Genomic DNA, 27,793 nt, shown 5'->3' on the forward strand with positions numbered 1-27,793 from the left:
ATATCTTTCAACTTGAACTTGTCAATAATTATCATAGTTAGGATAGTTAACATTTTTGTTGTTAGGTTAAACAGACATGGTTAGACAATAAAAAAATGTAATATTAAGTTCTAAAACACTTTGCTGATATTGTAGTTCAGAAGATTTAACCAATAATATAAGTCATAGATTAGAATATATAATCGTTATTTGCAAGATTAAAATATAATACATGTAGTTAAATGCTAGGTTAAAATATAGTAGTTACCGGTATATGCTAGATTAAAATATGATAGTTATACTCTAGATAAACTATAATAGTTATATGCTAAAGATATGCTAGATAAACATATAATAGTTATACTATACTATATTAAAATATGATAGTTATACTCTAGATAAACTATAATAGTTACATGCTAAAGATGTGCTAAATTAAAATATAACAGTTATAATCTAGATAAATATAAGACTGGTAATAGGCTAGGTGTTGATTTATTTTGATTGAGATCCAATAACAAAGTATCGGTGTGTAATGATTTGTCCAGTATGTCTGTCAGACCTGAAGACAAAACAGGTACAAATTTGTACACAAGTACACACCCATTCATCCATCCATTGTCCACAGGTCCCACAAGCTATTGCCTTTGTAATTCACTTTGTAAAATATTGTGAATGCTCTCCAATGACATTATGTGATCTGCATTTATTATATGCATTTAAATTAGTGAAATGAAGAAGCCAAATAAATTTTAACAATTTCCTTTGATTAAACGAAGAAGCCCATGAATGTTTTAAGGCAGTAGTTCTCATTTGATCTTCCTTTTAGATTTCCTTGTTTGTTAAAAAATCAAACCTTAAATTTGATACGTTAGATCACACGGTACTGTTGAAACGCCTAGAGTGTTGTTTTGGGGTAACTGGCACTGCCTTGAACTGGTTTAGGTCATACCTCACAGGCCGAAGTCAAACTGTGGTGTGCGGGTCAAACACTTCTAAGTCAGCGGATTTAATTTTTTGGCGTACCACAAGGGTCAGCTTTCGGACCTGTCTTATTTACTCTGTACACACTCTGTACACTACCCCACTAGAAGAAATATTTATACGTCATGGCCTTGAATGTATGCTATATGCTGACGATTCCCAGTTATATATGGTCTGTAATAAACCATCAGATGTGTCTTCCATTATGCAGACATGTCTACGGGAGATCAGACAATGGATGAAATCAAACCTTCTGATCTTAAACGATAACAAAACGGAAGTGGTCCATTTTAAATCTTCCTTCAAATCTTAAATCCCCAACTATCAACTAGACAGACTACAATCAATTCAAAATTCGGCAGCTCGTTTAGTAGCACAAGTAAACTGTAGAGATAGTATCACTCCTATCATTTACATGTATGACCATCACTGGCTTAAAATTCGGGAGCGTATCGAATTCAAAATTATATTATTAGTTCACAAGTGTTGATCCAATCAGGCACCTGTATATTTGCGTGATCTGATTCAATTGTACACTCCTGGAAGGTCAGGCTTAAGATCTGACAATTCCGAACTCTACGCTCTCGTAAGAACAGACACTAAACACACCAATAAAAATTACGGAGGGCGAGCCTTTTCAACCATAGCGCCATACCTATGGAATAACCTCCCACAACATCTTCGTCGGCAAAGGGAACTAAGTTCATTTAAGCGTGGTCTTAAAACCCATTTATTCAGCAGGCAACTTTTACCCTAAAATTTTTACTTTGTACACTATAATAATTGGATGGCTTTTATAATAATTAATGTTTTAACTTAAATATCTCACTTTATCTCTCATCATTTTCATTTAACGTTTTAACTTATATCTCATTTTATTTTATTTTATTATCATTTATAGGTATCTTATACATTATATTTTTATTTGATTTTGTGATTATGTCTATCACCTAATTTTTAACTCTTGTAAAGCGGTTCCGAAACGAATTGTGTAGAAAGCTATATAAAAATAAACTATTATTATTATTATTATTAAATATCCTATAACCGAATCTATAATGCTCCCATTATAAATACCTACAAAAGAATAAAAATATAATGAGCTTTGTGGACTGCCGGGATGACACAGCTGTTGTGGGTGGTATTTTAGCATTGAATATGATATTATTTTCAGTTAATTAAGCATTGAATATGATATTATTTTCAGTTAATTAAGCATTGAATATGCTATTATTTTCAGTTAATTAGGCATTGAATATGCTATTATTTTTAGTTAATTAAGTCTTTGTTATACTTTTTCTCTTTTCAGTGGTGGACTCTCAAATTATCTGTATTTGTGCTACCTCTCCCCGGGACTAAAACCTTTAGGTAATGAACCAGATCGTGTGATGTTACGTATTTATGGACACATTGCCAAAACAAGTAAATCTTTTGTGATATTTAATTCCGTCGTATTTGCCATTCTCTCAGAGAAAGATCTTGGACCAAAATTATATGGTATTTATCCTACCGGCAGATTAGAAGAATATATTCCAGTAAGTACTACTCCTAAACAATTATTGCCTGTGGTTGATATTGTGTTAGAGACTCGCCTCCTTTAATATTGTAGTTGTTGATATTCATAAAAATATTATTATTGATTCATCAATTCAGATTCAAAGGTGCATGGTTGAAAAACCTATTTTCATATAGAGTCATAGTAGAATTCCACATTTGCAGTGCATTTCCAAATGGGAACAGCCTATTTTGTTGCCAAGTGATCGTTTCTTTCATTGACATGAAAAATGTTTTATTAGGTGATCAAGGCATGGGTTTTTATGATATTATTACCGGTACATTTATTTCAATCTGTTGATTTTATTTAATTTATCTATTTTTATACGCATACAATGAAATGTGTTCGTACACTTGTACATGTGTGTATATATACATCATTTAACTATAACCTAATAAAATTTAATGCAGAGCAAATTGTCAACGTGGAGGTTACGTTGTCAATGAAATGTAGGTTTTATTTTATGTATAATAAAATAAATATGTTGCTCTTTTGACTTGTATATTGTTAAATTGTATATTAATCATTTATTTCTTATATTTCAGACGAGACCATTAAAACGTACAGATTTGTGTAAACCAAATATAATCAAATTAATAGCTAAAAAACTAGCTGAGTTACATTCCTTAGATATGCCATTATGTAAAGAACCAAGGTGGTTACAAGAAACCATTTGCGGGTAAGAATACTTATTGTTATAACAGTGGTGCACAATTCCTATCGCGTGGCGTCCCGGACTGGTTAATCACTCTGTTGGACAAGCAGATTTTCTCTGACAGATATTTATTCAAATTGAAATAAAACAATACAGCATTTTAGTTCCAGTCCGCACAATAATAATAGATGAATAGACAAATTTCAGTCACAACTAAGCATGCGACTGTGCTTCCGGTACTGAAAATAGCTTTGCAAAAATAAGAGTATTGTTGAATGACAACATTCCTTTATAGAATCGATTTTCATTGGTCAAAATATCACACTCTCCTTATCATGTGGGTCCTTCTTCCAATGAAAATGGCATTTAATAAATTAGATCCATACCAGTATAGAAAAAAAAAAACATGGATGATTCTCTTTTGTCTGTTTCTTGACCAATACATGTAAATGGAGAAATATCTTTTGCTCCAAAATAAAACTAAGCAAGTACACCGTTATCATGCCCCGCATCATTTTCAAAAAAATATTTTGATGTTGAAGCATGTCAAAACACTACAACAGTAACAGATAATATTTCAAGTGACTGTATTGTTGATGATATTGTTAGTGATACCGGTGTTGCCTTTGATCATAACATTCTTGATGATTATTTTCATGTTTAGTCATTAAAATGAATAAAAACAAACCATCTTATTTTTATATTCAGGGCAGGTGTATTTTTCTGTAGGGCTAGTAAATGTTGTCATGACACCCAAAAGTGAAATTGTACACCCATGTTATAGTTCATTAAATTTCATCTGTACCAGAAGATATACATGCAATTACTCCAGCATGTACATGTATATTTAAGGAGTTATTTATTAAAACTTTAAAGAATTAGCTTGCTAACTTTTTATAGCCTTTTGTATAGCGAGCACACCCACGCGCCTATCCAACGATCAGTTGGTCAGGCATCCAAACTTTCTTGTGAATACTCAATAAACTACATCCATTTTTAATAATCTCTTCCATAGTTATTTCCCTTTGTCACCTTACCTTCTGTTGTTGCCTTGTCTCCTATCTTACACTTAAAAATTCAGAATAGACATCTTAGTTGCTGTCGGCATATGTTTCGTTGTCATATAACAGATCTCACCTATCAGTATCGGTCAATGAAATGAGAGCACATTAAAATCCATGAAATTAGGTTTTCAAGAATACGTTCCCAGCTGTCTGTAATCTGTATTAAATAAGAACCAGTGGAAAGTTGATAGAATACTGTACATATACATGTAGCTGGTTTTAATTAAGATTTTAAATCCAAAACTCTCATATTTTGGGTACCCTTACATGTGATTTTGGTATATACCACTAAGGGTTGTCTTTGTTCATGTTATACATATATACAAAATCTCACTGTATATTTTCCATTTGTGTATGTTGTCTTTACTAATTGAATTCTATGGAAAATTTATGGACATTTTCACTATTGTGACTCACATACATGTGACAAAACTTTGACCTTGTGACAATTGTGTATGACATAAATGATAAAACAATACTATTCTTACTTCAATCGGTCATTGTTGTATTTATTATATTCCTGTGGAATGTTCAGTTTCCCTTTTATCAATTTAAAGTACATATATGTGTGAAAGTTAAAGACAAACATGAAAGAAGAAATGTGGCACACAAAATCTTTAATAGCAGGCCAAACTGATTTGGAAACACAGGCTAGTAAACTTTTATGTCCTATTTCTTGGAGAAAAAAAGAAATTTAAAACCAAAAAATTTTGTCTTCTTGTATACTGTTTACTCCCAATTTTTGTGCCATTAAAAGATAAGAATCACTCATGTGCATATAGGGCCTATAGCAGAGCTTATGTCGACTTTGCAATTGGGAGAAACTGCTTTCAACCAGTTGAAAGTGTGCTTATGTTGATCATATCAGCAACTGAGGGCAACTGAATTGATCTTGACCAAATTATATTACTACATTATTGCCAACATCATCTACATTTGAAAGTGGATGCCTTTGTTCGCTTCTATTTTGCCTATTTATAAAGTCACATAACATGTCACTAATCATGTGATGTTATTTCCCTGGAAACAAGTGGACACCAGTTGTTAGAGTGCTGGTGTCGACGGCAAATAGTTGCCACTAGTTGCTTGAGTTAAGCATGGGCAACTGGCTTTAACTGACTGGAAGTAGTTGCTTTGGAGTTGTAACAGACACGCAAATCAACCTTTTTCAGTCTCATTCAGTTGCTCCCAGTTGCCGAAATGCCAGTTGCTCTCAGTTGTAAGGTTTACAATAAGCCCCACTTATGGTTAATTAATCAAATTCCCAAGAACTAAAAACAAGGGGTTTGGCCTTAAACAGCATTGTACATGTACATAAGTTTTAATTAGTTGGTTCCATGACAGCGTTCATAGATTCAATTGTCTCTGTTTGATTAAGCCAAGTTGTTTATTCAAAATATTTTCCAAAAACAATTTACGACAAGTAATTCATTTGTGTACAATATTACTGTAATCTTAAGAATATTTATTTTTTTATGTATATTTATCTAACATGATATAATTGTACTTTGTTTACCAACCTATTTATATATAAAAAAACTGAACTGTGCTTTATCTCAGTTGACTGACTTCTCTATAAGTATGTCCAAATTCTGGTTATGTGACCTTTGGTACAGAGTTCATAAAGGTTGTGAAATATTAATACATTTTAAAATGCTTGTTTTGTATATAAATCTACATTAAAATTGCTACCAGCTCAGGCTAGATTGAAAATAATATCATCTTTTGCACTCCCACATTGAAATGTGGTTGTATACTGTCCTCGTCTGTCCATCATCGTCCGCAATTTAGTGTGAGTACACTACACATTACATTTATTGCCAAAATATATGTTGTTTATGCTAGTGAAACAAAGAAGCCTATTGACTTGAGCAATTTCTTATAATAAATAATAACTTCCTGAGTTATTGTCCTTGATCACTTTGTATAATCTTGTGATCTTCTGAGCAATGATCAGTTTGAAAATAACATGCATTGTTCAGATTAGTGAAACAAAGAAATTTGTCCTTGATTAAATCATTGAATCTTGTAAAATTACCAATGTAGTCCGGTGGCTGAAGGGGGGGAATCGCCACCCGAGCTGTGAATTTATGAGACCAAGTTTTTCTAGACCAGTTTATTGCGTAGATTCCGAATCTGGCTGGTGATCAGGCGTTTGAGGAGGCGTTTTCGAGATATAGGGGGTCAAATGTCTACAATGGGGGGGGGGGGGGGTGATGTCATTATGTTGACATAATATATTAATAAAACATAAATTTCTAGGACTGCCCATCTATAAATAAGTGTTTACGATGCCCCTGGACAACTGTTTTGATTTATGGGGAGGTGGGGTGGGGGGTAGCAGGTGTGCGCGTGTGGAGGGGTGGGGTGGGGATAAAATTGGCGAGGAAATGAATTCACGTTGATTTAAATGATGATTTTCTAAGAGCTTGATGAAACATCTCTAAATACGTTTATAAGATTCCTATTGTATGGGGGAGACGCCGGGGTGAGTGCCCGCCTTGGGGGGGGGGGGGGGGCGGTGCGGGTGATGGCGGGTGGCAACATGTGTTTTTGTAGACAGAACTCATTTTGTTCATAAATGAGCTTAAAGTGGTATCTCGTTAGCGTTTTCGTTCAAAATATTAAATTATAATGGTACTTTTCAAGAGATCTGGAAATGTAAATCAAAAACACATTAACTCAGAGATATGTTTAGTTGTTAGTTTATTCTTATTAGTCTTCATCAGAAGATTCAAAATGAAAGGTTCATACATGTATGAGCGAGATAAATATTTTCTTGGTTGCTGGCCAACAGCTCGCATATCCTTTGGATATGATGCAGGAACCAATTCACATTGTAAATCTTCATTCCAGTCATGCAGCAAAAGACCACGTATACGGCAAGGTGGTAATAAAGAAAGGTCTGTTATTTTTTCACCCAGAAAATCTTTTTTCTAGCGTCATCTAGTGATGTAAGTCGTCTTTCGCGATATTTTCTACCTTTGCCCGTCTCATTATCGATCAAAATTTGTATATTTGGATTATCGTTTGCGAAGAGAATGATTGGGATGTCTATTTCGCCCGAGCAAGAATGCAAAATACAATTTGTTTCAGCACCTCCATTAATTTGCGAATAGGAGTAGGTAAGATATTTTGGTGTCCTTGTGGTAGGTTGTCAGTTCTAGGATATTCTCGACACTTTCAATACTAATCTTGATATTTTTTGATCCAATCAAGATTAGTATTGAAAGTGTCGAGAATATCTCGGCCTACGGTACATGCTTTCAGTGGTAATGACTATCTGTCTTTCTTTTTCAAGATAATCCTAACTTTCTAACAATTTTTAAAGAGCTGGGATAGACAAATGATGCTTCTGATGACGTAATTGCTGGTTTAGAAAAAATTGTTTGTAGATGACACTAGAAGAAAGATCTTCTGGAGAAATTTTAATTGTGATGAAAAATAACAAAACTTTCTTTCTTTATTGCCATCTTGCCCGAGTAGTCTTTTGCTGCACATTGAACGCAATAATTATGTTGCAACAATATGGAGACAGGTTGCAAAATTAATGATGGAACAAGATGAATGGGTATCTGAAGCATATCCAAAGGATATACACAGGCTGTTGATCAGCCATCAAGAGGATATCTATCCCGCACATATTATAAGAATAAACTAATATCTAAACATGTGTTTTTTATGTAAATTTCCAGATCTCTCAAAAAGTACCATTATAATTTAATATTTTGAATGACGATATTGGCACTGAACGAAAACTCGAGAAAACACATTTCAGGTCAATTTTGAACCAAGTGGTTTCTGTCCCCCAAAATACATTTACCCTCCCCTATACAACGGTAATCGTGTACACATATTTAGAGATGATGTGCAGTGGAATTAAAAATAATGTTTTTACCAAGCTCTAAGAAAATTATCAACGTGAACTCACTTCCCGCCAAATGTACCCCCCCCATCCATACACGCACACCTGCTACCCCCACCCCACCTCCCCACAAATCAAAATAGCTGTCCAGGGGCATCATAAACACTTATTTAAAAATGGGCAGCCCTAGAAATTTATGTTTTATTAATATATTATGTCAACATAATGACCCTCCCCCTCCACACACACACCTACCTGCTGTCCCCACCCCACCTCCCCACAAATCAAAGCAGTTGTCCAGGAGCATCATAAACACTTATTTATAGATGGGCAGTCTTAGAAATTTATGTTTTATTAATATATTACGTCAACATAATGACATCACCCCCCCCCCCCCCCCATAGATGGGCAGTCTTAGAAATTTATGTTTTATTAATATATTACGTCAACATAATGACATCACCCCCCCCCCCCCCCATTGTAGACATTTGACCCCCTATATCTCGAAAACGCCCCCTCAAACGCCTGATCACCACCAAGATTCGGAATCTACGCAAAAAACTGGTCTAGAAAAACTTGGTCTCATAAATTCACAGCTCGGGTGGCGATTCCCCCCCTTCAGCCACCGGACTAATGATATTATACAGTAGATTTTGCTTTTTTTATATATATATATATATATATATATATATATATATATATATATATATATATATATATATATATATATACCTAGCTCGATTGCCTTACCTGCTGATTCCAAATCAAACAACATAATCAGGTAGCAGATTTATCTCTGTGCTTATTAAATTTACTAAAAACTTGTTTTTTTTTTTTTTGCTTTCCAGGTGGATTAAAGAAATCCAAAATAATACATGTACCAATTCTGGTCATCCTGAACACAAAAGTTACATTCGTAAACTAGAGTCATATAATATAGAGGAGGAATTTAATACCATGATGTAAGTAATCATATAATATATTCAACATTATTCTAGATCGGTCTGTTCATTTACATATTATGTCGATTCACATTCAAGTCTAATTGGATATTGTGATGTATGAGTGATCATACATGTGGCTAGGTCAGCAAATATGTAATGAATAATAACAATTAACTGGTGTAAAAACCATTTACTGAGTGTGACAGCTTTGACTTTTTTTATGATGGACCTCATAATAGACTAAAGATCTATGATTATACTGCTCCTAATTAACAATATTTTTTAAAATACTCCATATATACAATATTTTGAAATGATATCTACTGAAGCCCATTGACTTAGAAATGTGATAACTTTTCTCATTCTGAGAATAGGAAATTTCAAAAAAAGAAAATTTCATAAAATCTGCCAGATATATATACATATGACCTTTGACAGTTTATTGTTCTATCAATGATTGTTCTGTGTCCTTGACTGTCACGCCACTTCTTGTTTGAATAGTATACCATGGGTCATAGTCTATTTATACCAAAATGTTTTAATTGACACACTTAAACACATTACATCATTATTTGATAGTGGCAAGCATATAGAGTCAATCTGACAAGATTTACAGGGAGATAACTACCATTTGCTTACCACTGAACTAAATAAAAGAAGCCCCAGAAAGAGTTGAAATTATTTTTGAATCTCCTTGATTGTTATAATTATGAATTTATATTTCATTTGTTTTATATTTCTTCAGAAACATCTGTTCTAAAGTAGAGTCACCAGTTGTTTTCTGTCATAATGACCTGCAAGAAGGTAATATATAAATTCAATGATTTCTGGGAAAATAATGTGTAAAAATTATTACGGAAACAGATTGACAATAAATACTTGTGTTCGCTTCCAGATTAAGATGGCTGTTCCACTTATGAGGCCCTTCCCATTCCCCCACCTCCACAACCAGAGGAAGATCAAAATGTGTTTTAAATACAAATTAGCAAAGCTAAAGGGATGATGAATGGTTAAGGCTACAGTGCTTGTAAGAAGATTTAATTAGTATTAACGACAGCGTCAAAAATATTCTACACCTTTTGACGGAACCCCCCTAATTAAGGACAAAAGCTTTAGCCTGCTTAGCCTGTAAATATCTATTACGTTACGTTATCGTTATTGTTAATATTGTTATGTTATGTCCTGATGATGTCCTTGTGGCGAAAAATATTCGACAGTGATTAAACAATTAATAATGATATAGTTGTTCAATTCATACTATTGTTTTTTTAGGGATATATATATATCTGGCACTGGATAAACAAACTAAAAATGTTAGTTGCGCTTAATGTGATTAACTTGATACAACTATTTAAGCAAATTCTTGTTTGAAAATTGTAGGCCACAGATAGCACAAAATGAATGTGCATTGTTAAGTTTTCGATTTTAGAAGTATTAAATTACAGCACTTCACGTTTTCAATTTATTTTGTGCCATTTTTAAAATAAGGTTTTTGGCAACCAGAAAAAGAATGGTTATTAATGATTATAATAAGTTGTACACTGTAGTTTGTATGGGAGCCATGGTGACTCAGTGATCTGTTGTTTTGATCTTGGTGTTGGACGAGAAAGTTCCACACGATTTTGCAGCGTGGTTTCAATTCATGGGTTGTTCTTATGACCATCTTCAGAGATATTTTGTTTGGATATAAGAAAATATTAGAGCCAAACAATATTTCGATTTTTTGATACACAAACCATGATATAGAAAACATATACTGAGACGCAATGAAAACTTATTTAACTGGTAGCGTTGGCAAGAGATAATGGAGTTGAAATGTAATTTTTGGCATGCTTGTAGGCTGAACATTACCAAAAACCCACGAAGGTCATATTAATTAGGGGATCTGAAAAACCCTGATCTTTGTTTATTTAAAAATCATGATATATAGTCCGGTTTTGATATAATTTCTTAAATATCAAGATGTCCGAAATGTCCCATACCATCCAGGACTAGGAAATTTTTGTAATTTACTATATTACCTCCATCCTTTCATCAAAAATCCTAAGTTCTCAATCTTGTTTCATATATATTTTGTTTTTCATTCGTCATTTACCATATCAAAATTGATTTTTGTTTATTGATTTGCATGTTTAATAATTTAGGACATAAGTTTAAAGAATAAAAAAAAGACATAGGGCAACCGATAAAAAGATATCAACAAATGAACATCTGTTCTTAGATTCAGTTAAGTCTGAACTTAATTCCTGCAAATGTTTTGGTTTAAGATCTATTCTTGAGTGTAAAAATTTAGATGATTGATATAAGGTTTAAAAATATACAGTGACAATTTCACTTTGTAAAATAAGAGAACTCTGCGAGCTTTAAAAAGAATGTGGACAATGCAAGTGCACGTTGTCAATATGCTGACTGCGTTACTTCAATCAGTTTTTTTATAATGTTAATTTGATTAGCTAATAAAATAAGCTAACAGTGGTCGTGGATTTTACTTACAAATTGATTGCTTTTAATGCCTCCTTTTAAATGTGTTTGTATATATTGTCTGTCCATTGTCAACAATTCATTGTGGATGACCAAGAGGCTCAAGTTTCCATCCGACTGACTTCAAATTTACACACATTGTTTATGGTCATTAGGAGAAGACACTTTTTGCCTTTTGATAATATGCGACAATAATTGTCATAGGGATAGCCCTTGATCACTTTGAAAATCTGGTGGACACCGGCTAGCTCGCTAGCCTGGAGGTCGGGTGTTCGATCCCTGCATTGGCCGAAAAAGTTCATCCAGATTTTCCGGCGTGGTTTCCCCTTGTCAATGATGCAGGACGGAGGGCCTGACAAGGAAAGCTGTCTAGTCGTTCAGATGGGACGAAAAACCGAGGTCCTGTGTACACATTGGCGTGCACGTAAAAGATCACTTGGCAGTTGGAATTCGATATAAGAGTAGGACGTAGTGCCGCTGTCCGGGCAAAATTTCCCTCATAGCACACTGTATGCCGTATGCCCGTCTTCATTAGCCCAGGTTAGGAGCAGAATAGTAGGACGTTAAACTCCATTTCATTTCATTTCAAGAGAGCCTATTGACTCAAAATTTATACACTGTGTTTTTCTCATGAGACAAAGACATCTTTTAACAAATTAAAGCTGCTGTGGGTGTATGTTTCATGTCCCAGTTTTTTAATTGTTGGTATAACTAACTTATACTATAATATCATAATGCATTGATATTACCATAATGCTTATCACAATAATTTTACGCCGCAAAGTTTTCTTGCTTTACATTGTTTCATTACTCGAGACAAATTTAGCTCTTACCATAAAATTATAAACATTATGTAACTGCAAAGTCAAGGAGATGTAGTAAAATTGAAAATAGTAAATAGTGCTAAAGCGCCACTGTAGTTTTATGCTAAGTCTCGGTGTTGTCATTGAAAAGATTATAACAGGAACGAAGCTGGTTCTGAGCTACTGTACGTCCACATTCAACATGTTTCATGTTTGATCTGTATACCATACACAGTGATTATTATTACTTTAATTCCTTAAACTACACAACACCTAACAACAAAACAGAAGAAAAACCCACGGACACATCACATCACACACTGTTTTTAGGGTTTCCATCCCCTGCAGAGGTTTCATAGGTCATGCTTTGAACATGAACATGTAGAATGTGTTTGTAGTGTAGCTTCATTAGTTGCTGGAAGGTGAAATTTTATTAGAAATTAATCTCTTTAAGCAATGAGGCTACGGTACTGTTTTTGAAATTTCACAATGGAAATGTCATAATTTCTTAACAGCTGTACAGCTGAATATGAAATCATTTTTTTGTAATGGTTTCTTTCCTTAATACCTGTTCTTGACCCTCTGCTTTGTTGATTGAAATCTATGAAGTGCTAACATCTGAATGAAGATGTTTATGTACATATTCTTCTTTTAGGAAACGCTGTTATTAGAAGAGGTGTCTTGTACATGAACAAGTATTTTATCTTGTAAATTTTTTATCTTTTAGATCTTTAAACATTGTCCATATTTTGTTTAACATTCAAATAATTTACTAATTTAATAGAAAAATGTATCATTTGTCTATCCAATAACCTCATTAATAACTTTCAGTTTCAATTTATATCTTCTTTTTGTGTGTGCTTTTTTTTTTGTTGGCTATATCAGCATATGTATTCAAATTTTGGATAAAACTAAACCCTACCATATATAAATTTAGTTTTGATTCCTAGATAGAACTACTGGTTTTATTTGATCTATAAATGTTAATTATATTCAAAACTATCAGTACAGTATCCAAGTATTTTGTTTTAATCAAAAATCTGAAATTTAAAAAAAGAAAATTATCTTTAGGTGTTTTAATTTTTTGTTTTTATTTTTTTTTATTTTTTGAAAATAGGTAATGTATTACATATGGAAGGTAGTGAGAATCCATCAAGGGAGCTAACTGTAATTGATTGGGAATATTGTAGCTACAACTACAGGTATATTTAATTGCTTTATATGATTGTTCATAAAATTGTGGTAGTGTGATCAATTGTGTACATCAGAATTTTAGTTTTGTCTTATATTACAATCCCGTTCCTGTCTGTTTATCCATTAGCCATCCAAATTATCTATACAACACTGTCAGCAATCACAAAAACATACAAGCAGTTTTAATAATGAATTAATTGTTCACATGCAAATTTTTTTGTGCGAATTGCAGGGGTGATTATGTGTAAAAATATATTTAAAATTTATGGAAACCTTTTTGAAAATGGTTGGTTTTCCTCTTTAAGGTATTTATGTGGAAATGAGAATTTTTTTTCTCGCTTGTAAGGACAGGCTCTTAAAGTAGACATATTGTTCTTCGAAAATCAACAGAGACGGTAAACATCACTAGCTTTATTTTTTTTTTTATATATTTCAGGGGTTTTGACATAGGTAATCATTTTTGTGAATGGGCATATGGATATGAGAATCCCAATACACCATTTTTCAGTTACACTGCCGAAGGTTACCCCAGTAGGGAGCAACAGGTAATGTAGATTTATCATATTTGCCAATATCCAAAATAGCCATATGGAAAAGGGAATTATCCATAATATAAAACAGATTTAGGCACGTCTGTGTTCTGTAAATAAAAACTATATACGTACCTATAAACATCATGTAGCTATCAGTTGAAACATCTAGTTCAGAAATAAGGAGTGAAAACTATTAATTAACATTTTTATACAGCAAAGACATATCTTGGGAGAGAAAAGGTTCGTGTTTCATATAATATCTCAGAGGCTCAACAATAATTTCACAAGATAGATAACTAACCATAATGCAATGCTGGCTACATTATGTTGTAATGCTTTAGCTAGTCACAAAGTTGATTTTTCCCAGGAAATACAATATTTTTGCTATTAATATTTTTATTTTTTTGGAACACACCACATACATTTTGGAACAATAAATGTTTTTTTATTGATCTTGAAAAATGACGAGTAGATGAAAAGATGCACAATGTTATATATGTTTTTGAAGAAGTTAATGCATATAAGGCAACGGGTCATCTCTGCATTAAGGGGGCTACGATTGCTATTGATCTCATGGGTTTGTTTTGTAGATGTTTTTGTCGATAGTTCTGTTGACAATTAAGTTTGGTCCATCCATCAAACTCTTTGAAATGCATTAACTTTATTTCTCTAGTGAATGGATTTTGATGAAACTTAGAATATATCTTCATTAGTTGCAGGAGTTCGAAAATCAATGCAATCCATGTATATTCAGTTAGACAGCTGCAATACGGTTTGTTGATTCTTCGAAACACAATAATTTTATTTCTGTTGAATGGATTTTGATTAAGCTGGAAAATACCTTCAATATCACAGTCTTTGAAAACTTCTTTAGTTAAAGTATGTAAAGCTCTGATTCAATATCTTCGACAATGCAAACACAAATTATTGGTCCATTCTCATAATATTAATGTTGTTGTTAATATCCAATGTTTAAGACAGAACACAATTTTATAATCTGTCTACAAGGATGTATACATGCTCTTGATTGTCATTTGTAATGAGGCACCTTGATGAACGAGACTAAAACGTCACTGTGTAAGTGAAATTTCAAACTGTACTTGAATGTAAACTGGTTTAACGAGCAACTTCCATTCAATTTGGACTGCTCACATACTAGTACAAACAAATTTCAATAAAAATTTTAAAAAATGAATGTAAATCTTTTTATGTACTCATATTACATTAATACATGCTTTTTGACCTGTATTTTCATCCATTTTATTTTCCAAAGAATAGAGATTTAACTCCTGTAACTTATTACAATTTTATTGGTTGATTCTTTGAAACGCTATATCCGAAGACTCTTTTTCAAACCTTGAATGTAGCTTCATTATCACAGACACTTGCCTACAGTTAAATTCTCATATATTTAATTGGCCTGCTGCAATCTCATTGGTTGATTTTTATACGCCCTCATTGAAATGTGGACGTATATTGCCGTCGCCCCCGTCCGTCCATCGTCCACAATTTCTTGTGAACGCTCTTAACACCAAAAGTTATCATCCAATTGTTTTACAATTGATATATGCTGTTTACATTAGTGAAACGAAGAAGCCTATTGAATTTCAACAATTTCTGTTTATAACATCTAGAGTTATGGCCCTTGTTTCACTTTATTGAACCTTGTGAATGCTCTAATTCCAAAAGTTATCATCCGATCGTTCTGAAATTTATATGCATTATTTAAATTAGTGAAATGAAGAAGCCTATTGAATTTCAGCAATTTCTGTTTATTATGTCTAAAGTTATGGCCCTTGTTTCACTTTACTGCACCTTGTGAACGCTGTTCACGCCAAAAGTTACCACCCAATCTTTGTGAAATTTATATGCATGATTTAAATTAGTGAAACGAAGAAGCCTATTGAATTTCAGCAATTTCCGTTTATTATGTCTAAAGTTTTGGCCCTTGTTTCACTTTATTGATCCTTGTGAACGCTTTAAGGCCAAAGTTATCACCCGATCTTTGTGAAATTTATATGCATGATTTAAATTAGTGAAACGAAGAAGCCTATTGAATTTCAGCAATTTACAATAATTACTTCTAGAGTTATTGCCCTTGTTTCACTTTGTTAAACCTTGTTAATGCTCGATTGATGAAAGTTATCATCCGATACATGTATGTATGAAATTTATATGCATCATTTAAATTTGTGAAACAGGTCTATTGAATTTCGGCAATTTCCGTCAATAATTTCTAGAGTTATGGCGATTGTGAACGTTTGAATGACAAAAGTGATTATGTGATCTGTATGAAATTTATATGCATTATTTAAATTAGTAAAACGAAAAAGCCTGTCAAATTTCAACAATATCTGTAGATTACTTCCAGAGTTGAGACCCTTGTTTCAGTTTGTAGAACCTTGTAAACCCTCAAACGACAAAATTTATAATCTGATCTGTATGGAATTTTCTTGTAAAGACCCACAATTAGCTACAAAGGAATAAATATGCGACAACCCTTGTCGACCGCTCGGACGATTTAGCTGCTGTGGGCGTATGTTTTGTTGCCTGGCAACCTATCTTTTGAAATGCAATACTTACTGGGGGGTTGGATGGCCGAATGGTTAGCATGTGTGCGCTGTATCATAAAGCCTGTCATTGAGTCAACTGGAGCAGGGCTGCCGACAACCAGTATTGCAGCGCAATTTGCGATACATATTTTGTCCGTTGCTAATCAAAAATTAAAATCTAACGTTTTTGATTCGCAGTAACTGCGAATCAATAATATGCCTGTCATTTTGGATATTGACACAAAGATTTATCCACATTTCTCAACACTTTCAACGCGTATAAAATATCAAATAAATTTTATAAACAAAACGGAATTCTCCGTGTGACATTTTCTTCTCGAACTACCCAGACTCAATTCATGATACTATATAATACAGGGACATAACTCTATGAATCGGGACTATTAAACCGGAAATAGGGAATCAAGTAGTACCACTCACGTTGCGAGACATGTCAATTTCGAGTAATTATATCAGTATTCAATTTGAAAAAAAATAAATTCAGTGTATCCCCCACGTATTGTAAATAAAATATAAAAAATAAATACGTGTAAACGTATTGTAAAGTGAGAAATCAAAGTAAGAATTCCCGTAAACTATTATTGTTTATATCGCGTGCGTCTAGTTAATCGAGATTATTCGTAAAATACCGCGTGCTTCCGATTGAACAAAAATAATAACACACGATAAAAAGCAGACGAAATTGTTTTCTAACGAAGAAATAAGAAGCCACTGCCAAGAATTGGCTTCAGACATAAGGCCTAACAAAAGTCTACATTCATTCAGAAATGTTCACAGCTAGCTGTAGAAGTGCTAACATTCTAAAAAAATCTTAAGAATGAAATCTAATCATTTGCTATCAATTAAAATTAAAATAATCTTGTTATTTAGGTGTTTTATGTTGATTTGAAACTGAAAAACTGCTAATCAATTTTTAAATTTGCTAATCAAATTTGGCAAAATTGGACTTTTTGATTAGCAGTGCTGCTAATCATCTGTGAAAAATTACCGACAGCCCTGAACTGGAGTAGTTTTGAATCCCCGGTTGTACCTGACAAGGAGTAGGGTCGCCTGTCCAACCTCGTGGGTTTTCTCCGGGTCCTCCGGTTTCCTCCCACTGCTAAAGACCCCTACGTGCAAGCGAATTATTGAAATAAAAATAAACCATATGTTAGTCTCGAAATGACCTAGTTTGTGTCGAGTGGACGTTAAACTCCATTTTTCTCTCTCTCTCTCTCGCAATACTTACTTTAGTCTTAAACCAATCAATTCTTGATTTTGCTTTAGAATCTTTATTTCGTTGCAATTGTCTGTCATTATCTGAATGATAACTCATTTCAATCCATGAACATCAAGGCCAATATGGTATCCAATCTACTTTTTGGGAGTTTTATTGTGTAAATTACTGTATTAAAAATTCTTTCAGCCTTTATGTTTATTGGTCTGTTTCTAAAGGGATATCTACGTAATTTTATTTATTTCAGTATTCATTCTTTAAAGAATATCTAAAAGCTAGTGGTGAATGTGATATTTGTGATAAAGATTTACAGGCCTTATATGTAGAAGTTAATACATATGCTTTGGCATCACATTTCTATTGGGCTATCTGGGCCATAATACAAGCCAAAACATCTGTCATTGAGTTTGGTTACTGGGTAAGTAGTATTGGATTTATGCAATTAAAATCATTTTTATAGGCTCACCTTGAAATGCAGTCATTTATTGTCATTACCCCTGCAATGTTTATGTACATTTAATGAAGATTTTCAACAACTTCTGATAATTGCTGTCAGGATTATCGCCGATGATCACTTTTATAGTTTTCCGCTAGTTACTATCAAAGTTATTGATCTTAAGTTCTTTTGATAAATCTGGTGGATGCTGTAGAGCATCAACTATCGCTCCAGGAAAACGAAACCTGTCTCAAAATTTGAAGACTTCTGTTTCTGACAGTATACGATATTGCTCATTTCTAGTATTTGACATAGCTATATAAATTTCAAATTATAGTATTGCATTTAAAAAGTAATACATAAAATACTATAGAAATATTTTATTTTCATTTCTGCCTTGGCGGTCCCCAAAATATCTCTTGTTTTCAGTCATCATACCCCCAGTATACAAAGGTTGAAACGACTAATCTGGAGGCTAACAAAACGTTATTATCTGTTGTGTACATGGGCACAGATGCCTTTTCAGATTACTCAAACAGGTAATTTACCACCTGATTAACATAACATGTTATCGCTTGGTAAAACTAGAAGTCTGTTATTTTTTTTATATCATTTCTGGTAATAAGTTCTTTAGTTGTTGACCTTGATCAGTTGTTATTCTTTTGTAATGCTCCCATTACCTATCTAACTATATATTTAAATGGCACTAGTTGTTTTATGTGTAGATTAATGAATACCTCATTCAGCTTATTGTTTTGTTGTTGTTTTAGGAATATGCCATGTCAAGATTGGAAAGATATTTTGAATTGAAGGAGAAATTACTGCACAACAAACATTTGCTATGATATTTTGATGTAATGCTTTAATATGTTCTGTATTGTGATCACAGTGTTTTTGAGATACCAAATACAGCTCTAGTGTGTTCCATGTGTAAACAGATCAGTCTAAATAAGCAAGTTCTATGGCATTGATATATATCTGTTATTTGTACAACATGATTTTTGTGTTATCATATGCAGACATTTAATGCCATATCTTTATTACATGGTTAAAAGCTGTGAAATAATATATAATTATCAATAAATATGTTCTAAATGTTAATACAAAATACAGGTGACTCAGCACTGGGTGATATTTGATAGTCTGTTTTTTTTGTAATTTACAATTAAATTGACTAAGACCTTTTTTTTGTAATTTACAATTAAATTGATTAAGACCTTTAGTCTGATATTTATCAACCCATATTTTACCTCATTTTACCCAAATTAGTATTGTAACTTATAAATAAATCACCCAATTTCGATCTTATAATCTATTTTGAAAGTACCATCAAAAGATTATTTGAAATGCAATTCAAATGCTTGAGATGAATATTTATGAACGTCCCGGTTTTCAAACTCATTTTAATATTCCTTACACTCATCTAGTCTACATGTAATTTAATAATTTTTATTTTATGATCAGTAGTGGAATACCGCGTTTTATCAGTGAAATAAAAGTGTTATTCCACTGGCTAGCGGTAGTCCATGTTGTTTTTACCTAAAATGATTGTAAAATCGTAAAATAAATAGAACATTTGTCGTTTTGTCGTGAATAACATATTTTATTTCATCTCTAAGCAAGAAAACGTTTATATATTCACTACGACAAATATCCTCTATGTAATCTATGAAGTGTAATATTGTTCTAAAATCTTTGATGATTAATAATTTTAATTTAATCACTTTATCATTTTTAATGAAAACTGCCTGGTTTACCCCAAATGTTGTGGTGTACTTACTTAATGCAGTTAAAAGATCTTGAAATATTTTCTCCTAAATCACATGTAAGTTGCTCATAAAGGTCTTCGTTATCAATCCAGCATAGGAAAATATGTTATAGTATTTACAGGAGTGTACATAGAGGATATTTGTCGTTTTAGAGTGAATAACATATTTATTTCATCGAGAAGCAAGAAAACTTATATTTTCACGAATGCATAGCATGAGTGAAAATATAAACATTTTCTTGCTTAGAGATGAAATAAAACTTTATATTTTAAGGAAATAAAAAAAAATATAACAACTTAAAAATAATAATTTTATTCAAAATTTACACTTTTGAGGAACTTATGAAATAGATTATACTACAATAATAAATATATGTTATTAACCAAATGTCACTATTTTTAAAATAAGAGAAGGTAATGAAAAATGCCAGGATGGTTTATACAGGGTGAGTAAGGTGTTTGGCTTACTGCTAACCATGATGTGTCAGGTTCTATTCAGGTGTTGGAAGAGAAAGTTCCTCATGATATTTCAGTGTCGTTTCCTCACTGCCAGTGGTGCATGATGGAGGGTATGGCAAGGAGAAAGTATCTAGTTGTTCAGATGGTACAAAAACATTAAGTCCTGTAATGTTAAAGTACCTTTGACAGTTGTAATTAGATGAAGAGTAGGCAGAATGCCACTGTCTGGGCAAAATTTCTCCCATAGAACATATTATGGTGCTGAAACATAATATGTTAAGTGCCATTTCAGTTGAAATATATACTCCTTACTATATGACAGGATATTTTAATTGTTACATGAATCTGGTATTTGGTTGAATACAGTGCTCTGGAATAGGTTGGCAAATTAGATGAAATGTTATATAAGCTTTATAGCTTCTAAACGCTTGGCCAGATATTGTAAGTGTAGGTTCTGTAACATATAATTATATATATTTGTAACAGATCAAACATATCCATTGTAATAGTTCAAAGTAGCTTTTGATGTTTTAAGGTACAGTAAGACACGAGAATGTTTTAACATAATCATGTTTTTCGGTTAGGAATTGTAATTATAATTGTAATCTTGGTGTAATTTTGAAAGTAAAACATAACTGTTTGGTTTAATCAAATTAATCATAATGTATGTCTTGGTTTTTTTTTGTCCTAAATGTATGTAAAAAAAAATTCTTTTGGGGGAATTTGATTCTCTGCAGATGAACAAGAGGATTGACTTACCTAGTGCAGAGCATAAGGCATGTAAATGTGGTTGTACATGTGCAGTGTTTTATTATGAATATTTTTTATTATATGAACATGTTTAGGGTATTATGCTTAATTTGACATTAAGAATGAATGGTGTTATGTTGTAGATATCATAGGGGTATTTTAGATGCTGCTGATATATATTTCAATGTGATTTTTATGTGATAATGAGCATTAGATCAGTCACTCTATCAATGTTTACATTTGAATCCACAAATCAGTAAAAAAAAATGTTTTATTTTAATATATGAAAAAAAAGAGATTTCCTTTAATAATACTTTTATCGTATAAATTCTTCATAAATCCATAAGGCTTCTGATAGCGATTATGGTTGCAGTAATTTGAATTCTCAGGCAGTTTATTTATGTAAATGTGTTAAATCCCACCTTTGTGGGAAAATATACCACATAATAAATCCAAATGGGTAATTAGAGAAACTCAAAATCATGACAGTAAATAAGTTGTGTACTTAATAGAAAAAGATGAAAAAATTCTTTACCCTATTAGTGAAGTAGTAACTTATAGTTTTATTTTGAATTTCCATAGGCAGCTCGCTGTATCATACGTTCTGTCATTGAGTCAACTGGCGGGGTTTCGATTCCTGGGTTGTACGTGACAAGGAGTAGGGTCGCCTGTCCAACCTCGTGGGTTTTCTCCGGGTCCTCCGGTTTCCTCCCACTGCTAAAGACCCCTATGGCAAGCGAATGATTGAAATAAAATTGACCCATGTGTTAGTCCCGAAATGACCTAGTTTGTGTCGAGTGGACGTTAAACCCCATTTCTCTCTCTCTCTCTCCATAGGTAGGTTAAAGATTGCCAACTAGATTGATATTATTATTTAAAACCTTTTTATTGTTCCTTTTGTCTAATAAATACACATTGCCTGTATATACTGATGATACAGGGGTTTGAACATGATCAATCTGATGTAAATACAGATCGTTTTTTGTTCTATTTTTTATGTTTGGTTGTAATTCAAATTTCATATGTCTGGGCTATAATGTCTTTTGTTTTATATTAGGAATTCACCATTCAGATGAGCAAGTGTGTGTGTGAGTTAGTTTTATACTTTTGAGTGGCCATGAGAAACAGAGATGCTGATTGATTAATTATAATCTCCATGAAACATAATGTGGCCTGCCACAACAATCTGGAAAAAGATTGAAAAGAAATATAGATTTGTTTTATAATCAGTATTATTCTGGCAAGGTTTACCTCGTCCCTAATGTGACGTGCCACGACAATCTATAATTTGCTAGGAAAGAAAATGAAATTTAGATCTATATTTGAATTCAATTTGATCATAGTTGGCTTAATCACATGCTTTTAATTACAGTGGACTCTGTCACATCCGACATCGTGCGGGGTCGTTACAATAATTCGGATCACACAGCGTTTCGGAATACCGAATTTTCTCCAAAACTGGAAATACTGTAACTTCGAAAACCGGAAGTATTTTTATATTGTAGCTTCGAATCACCAGAATACTATTCCGTTTATAAATGATAAACTTTTCTGTACTTTAAAAATTTTATTATATTAAATAATAAACAATAACAATGCATGCGTATAATGTATTCATAAAATCGTTTACATGTAATATCAATGCATGCGTACAATATATTTATAAATATCAATGCATGTAATCGTTTAAAGTAGTTTGCTTAATTAAGATTACCGGAAGCATATCGTAAGGCGGAGTCCTGGGCAACATCTTCTAACAAATGAATTGTTGCGATCATCTTTTCGTCCTTAATCTGTGCGAAGTGTTTAATGTCGTTGAGCATGCATAGGAATTTTGAATAGGTCAAGTCAATTGTCATTTATAATCTGTCATTCTATGTCCAGTTTTTAAAGCCAATCAAAGTAAACGGCACCTGTCATCCAAGCTTTGCGATTGGCCGACCAATTGACTGGCAGGTTGATCTTGTCCACCACTCCCTTAAAACAACTCAGGTTCACTGCTTTACTGATCAAAGTAATCAACACAGTTTTAATCTCACCGATAATTGATTGGTGATTACTTGTTAATCTTTTCTGGCTTCACACCCATTGAGTTTTAATCTCACCAATAATTGGTTGCTTCACACCCACCGTTTGAAGTACGGATTATACGGTGTCGAATCAATGGAAATTATGTGACGGGACGGCTGATTGATTTCGGAATCCGGAACATACAGAATTCGGATTTACCAGCGATTTTTTGGCTGAAGTAATAAGGAAATAAATCGGGGCATGAAAATCATACCGGATGTCACAGCAATCCGGAGTGATCAGAGATCGGATGTGACAGAGTCCACTGTAATTGATATTTAAGGCCATAAAGCTTGTCCACATTTGTTTATAGATTTAATCATCTGATTTTTCATATAAATTAAAGTAATTCCATATTTTTTAATTAATGAAAGTAACGAATGTTTATTCTGTATATTATGGTAACAACTCATTGTAAAGGTCAATTCCTTCAATAATGTCTCTTTAAATTGTTACTATTTATATCATATCCTTTATTTTGATTTGTGTATGAAATTTTTATGTGTAAATGTTAGCTTTAAACTTATGCCATATTTTGTTTGTAACAACATATTTTTTTGTTGTTTTTGTTTGTTGTTTTGAATGGTGTAATCCTATGATCTCCTGTAAGTTCGTTAGAAGTTAAAATGTATGCTTATGAATTTGGGTTGTGGGCTATCAGGCTTGTGCTAAAATTTAAACGAAATATTCACTCAAGTATTAGCAGATGTTGGGAATGGTTAAATTTTGTTTCGTATGTTAGACTTAAGATCAGATGCCAAAATTAAGTTGAGTAATATTTTAATAGAGATGCAAATTCTTCATATTTAAATTAAATGCCTTTTATGACCTCTGAAGTCTATTAAAGAAAAGTTCAATAAAGTTTTAAAAATCATCTTGATACATAGGTTACATTGATTACATGTTAAATAGGTTCCCTAATAATGGTTTTAATTTTGTTAAATTTTTACAGTCTTTGTATATATGTAAATTGATATACATATCCCAATTGCTTCTGTATTTATTGTGGTTTTCTAATTATTAAAGGAGGAATGTTTAAGGCACTATAATTTAACAATACAATGGTGGACGTGATGTGATCCTAAAGATAAATGTACATGAAAGCTGAATACTATCATTTTATAACTTTATAAAGTGACCTTAATATATTTTGATATACATGTTTATATTTGGGGCTTTGAACAGAACTGTGTAATATCTAGTGTAATTCCATATTAATGTAATTAATTGTATGTAAGCTTTGTTTACTAGTTTGCTGTTTAAGTGTTTTTTTGTTGTTAAGTTTTTGAAATTAGTAGTCCCAAATTTCCTTATACATGTACATATCAAAGTGAAAAAAAAATCAATTTGTATAGTGTGTCTTTTTAGCTATGATTTAGAAACTCAATCCAAAAAATAAACATTATATCCTCTGCAACAGACTAAATATCAGTAAAGAAAAAAAATATTAAAAAAATGCGGTGAAGTTACTGCATTTTGAGAAATTTTAAACTGAAAAGCAATTTCCTCAATTATATGTCCAACAATCAGAGGCAACAATAATTAGATACGGTTGTGCAATATTGTCAGACTAAGTAAGAAATATCTAAGTCACTCTTGAAAATAAATATTTATGTCACTCTTGAAAATAGACTTTTTTAACTGGGGGCGGGGGTGGACAAGATGCTGACTCACTAATCATGAGTTTGATGCTGGCATTGGCAAAGAAAAACATCTTGTTCTTCTAATGGCACGAAAACCTGTTTTCACTTGGCGTGCACGTAAAAAACCCCGATGAATTGTAGGCAGAAATGCCACAGCCCGGGTGGCTAAAATTTCTGTCCTAGCACACATCGATAGCATATACCGGGTTGGTGTATAATTCTTTTAACATTATACCATTTCATAATTACCTGGTTGATATGATTATATTTTATACTTACTATCTGGTGGTAAATATTATAAGTGGTTATCCTAATTTGTTCTTTTTATCAAGTTGTAATAATGCATTAAAAATGACTAAAGCAGTATTAACTTTAGGTTGATCATTTATATCTAATAAAGTAGAAGGTGGGATAATCCACCTGTGTTGGACATTACTTTTTACATTCATTTCCATATTTTTTGCCATAATAATATTACTAAGGACAATTTTATATTTGGGTTGAGGTGTGAATTTGTGGTAAAAATTAACTGTTTCCATGCATTTATTTCCATATCTGTTAAAGGATTTTGCTTTTTGTTCCAGAAGGTTCAAAAACTGCTGCCTGCACTTTTAGAAGTCATCAAATTGGCATTTATTCATTGTAAAGTATAATAAGTATTATAGTAAATTATGAAATAATTATAACTTCGTATTTAAAGATGTACATGTATAGGATTGCTTTTCCATTCTAACTTTTTAAATTCATTTGCATTTATTAATGTTATCTGTGATCTCATTGATAAGCTAGAGATAACATGTTAACACTCTTGTCAAGAACTAATAATTTGAAATGTATTCATTCTTCACATTATCATTTGACATTTACTGTATATGCCTTGGTGTGTAATCAGTGTGTTTGGTTAGAACAGCACAATTGGCAAGCTGGCAATTTAAAGTTACAATTTCATATTTTTAAGTTATATTTTTAAAATGTATTAAAATAAAGCCCTAAAATAGATAGTATCTATAAACAGTGCTACCTTGTTAAAGAATAATGCTATTAATCCTATAATTCACTATGGCAAAAATATCATTTTCATCTTCAAATTCAAACGTTTGAAAATAGCAACTCCATGGTGGAGAATAGAAAACAAGGGAGGTAATTGTGTTATTTCCAGTGTAAATAAGTTTTAATAGTGAGTTGACAACCCATTGAGCAAAAGACATAGAAATAATTATGTTTTGACTTTCTTAGAAAATATGAAATTGTAACTTTAAATAATGTTCCACATGATCGTCTTACTAAAATATTATTGATTCCGAATTTAATTTTGGCTGGCATACATTACCTAAAGATCTAAATACTTCTGATGCATTCTTTGAAATCTTAATTATAGTTATTGTAGATTGGTGAAAATAGGTTTTATTCAAACGAAAGTTTGGTTCATTGGCATTGAAAGGTCAAACCAAGTTCTTAAAGTTGTTGTTAGATCCCACTTGTAGTGTATGTAAATAGAAAACTTAGAAATGAAAGTAAGTCAAACTTCAATTTGACTGTAGTCCTGGCAATATGTCATTGATCAGTTCTATGTAAGCAAATATATTTTCTATTTTGGATATATAACAATCCAATTTGGTTCTGTTTATTATAGGATAAATAAGAGCATCAAAAATAGACAGTAATGTGATAGCTTTCAATTCTTTCAAATGATATTGTCCACTATTAAAATTAGAACAAAGCCATTGTGTGTTGTTTGACTGAGGCTATCTCTTTATTTTCCCTCCCAGATCAATATTGTTAATAAAGGATTATTTAATGTGGATATATATGTCTGTGCCAGTCCGTGTCCTTTTAAACAGGTTTGTTTGTTGGAAATTGTGTTCGATCTTGATTGTTTGGTTCACTTTCTTGAACCATATCGGGACTCGATCCCAGGATATTTAGTGGAGAGTAAATGCCGGGTAACTTTTCTACATTTAATTACACGCTGAGCTAATTATTGAAAATATATAGACACCGTTTTATACATGTATGGTCATAATCCTTTGAAAAACCAGTTTTCGATTTAAATCACAACTCACTATATTCATACAGGTTTCCTCAAGCCCTGTAATTGTTTAAAATTTGGTTTAATAACTAGAGCGGACGACTTTCCTGCAGGTGGGTGTATGTAAGTCCCCTCTCGGAAGATAAAGGTATAGGCGCTAACCTGTAATTGGCCAAGTATTACTTCATGGTGGAGATTAACCCCATGCCAAGAGTTCATGGCAGTCTCCTGTAGTACTTCCGGTCTGAAACAAATCAAATGTCGCGTTTGGCCACTGATCCAATATGACGAAAACAAAATCGACTGTTATCAAGGGTAGCTAATTGTGGCAAGTCTATGGGAAAGCTATAATGATAAATTTATTAATCACACACCATTATAATTTAAAACGCAAGTTGTATTTCAGTATTGTGTATAAAAGATGAAGTATCATCATGTGCTATCGTTTTGTTTGCTTCTGTATAATAATATGTTCATTTTGTCAAATAAAAACACTTTTAATCTGTATACTTATATCTGGTATTCATAAAGGAATCAGAAGATTAGATTTTTTGCTACGGGGATTTGATGTTGACTGGGGTCAAATTTCACTTCCGACACAATGATTGCTTTGCACCCCCTATCCCTCTGCTGTAATATCATCAGTCCAATATTTCACTAGTACGATTGGCAAGTTGCCCGTACGATTATTTAAAATAATGGTACGCCAACATCAAAGGGTGACGTCACATCTGTATTTTAAGGGGAAATAATTATTAGTCTTAATCCAAATTCCTATAGAAGGTTTTTGTT

The 27,793-nt window shown here is 32.5% G+C and overlaps 1 protein-coding gene across 1 annotated transcript in view; it reads left to right on the forward strand.

Annotated features, from left to right (window-relative positions):
• The window catches only part of LOC126825611 (choline/ethanolamine kinase), a 40,344-nt gene extending 12,836 nt beyond the window's left edge, over nucleotides 1-27,508 (forward strand). The window contains exons 2-9 of the mRNA XM_050555311.2: nucleotides 2,273-2,498; nucleotides 3,064-3,197; nucleotides 8,951-9,064; nucleotides 9,792-9,850; nucleotides 13,448-13,532; nucleotides 13,961-14,069; nucleotides 18,094-18,264; nucleotides 19,053-27,508. Coding sequence (XP_050411268.1) covers nucleotides 2,273-2,498; nucleotides 3,064-3,197; nucleotides 8,951-9,064; nucleotides 9,792-9,850; nucleotides 13,448-13,532; nucleotides 13,961-14,069; nucleotides 18,094-18,264; nucleotides 19,053-19,127 — 973 coding nt within the window. The 3' untranslated portion in view covers nucleotides 19,128-27,508. The remainder of the gene's footprint in view (nucleotides 1-2,272; nucleotides 2,499-3,063; nucleotides 3,198-8,950; nucleotides 9,065-9,791; nucleotides 9,851-13,447; nucleotides 13,533-13,960; nucleotides 14,070-18,093; nucleotides 18,265-19,052) is intronic.
• The last annotated feature ends 285 nt before the right edge of the window (nucleotides 27,509-27,793 follow it).

This window comes from Patella vulgata, chromosome 6 (assembly GCF_932274485.2).
Source record: "Patella vulgata chromosome 6, xgPatVulg1.2, whole genome shotgun sequence".
In the NCBI taxonomy this organism is placed as follows: Eukaryota; Metazoa; Mollusca; class Gastropoda; family Patellidae; genus Patella; species Patella vulgata.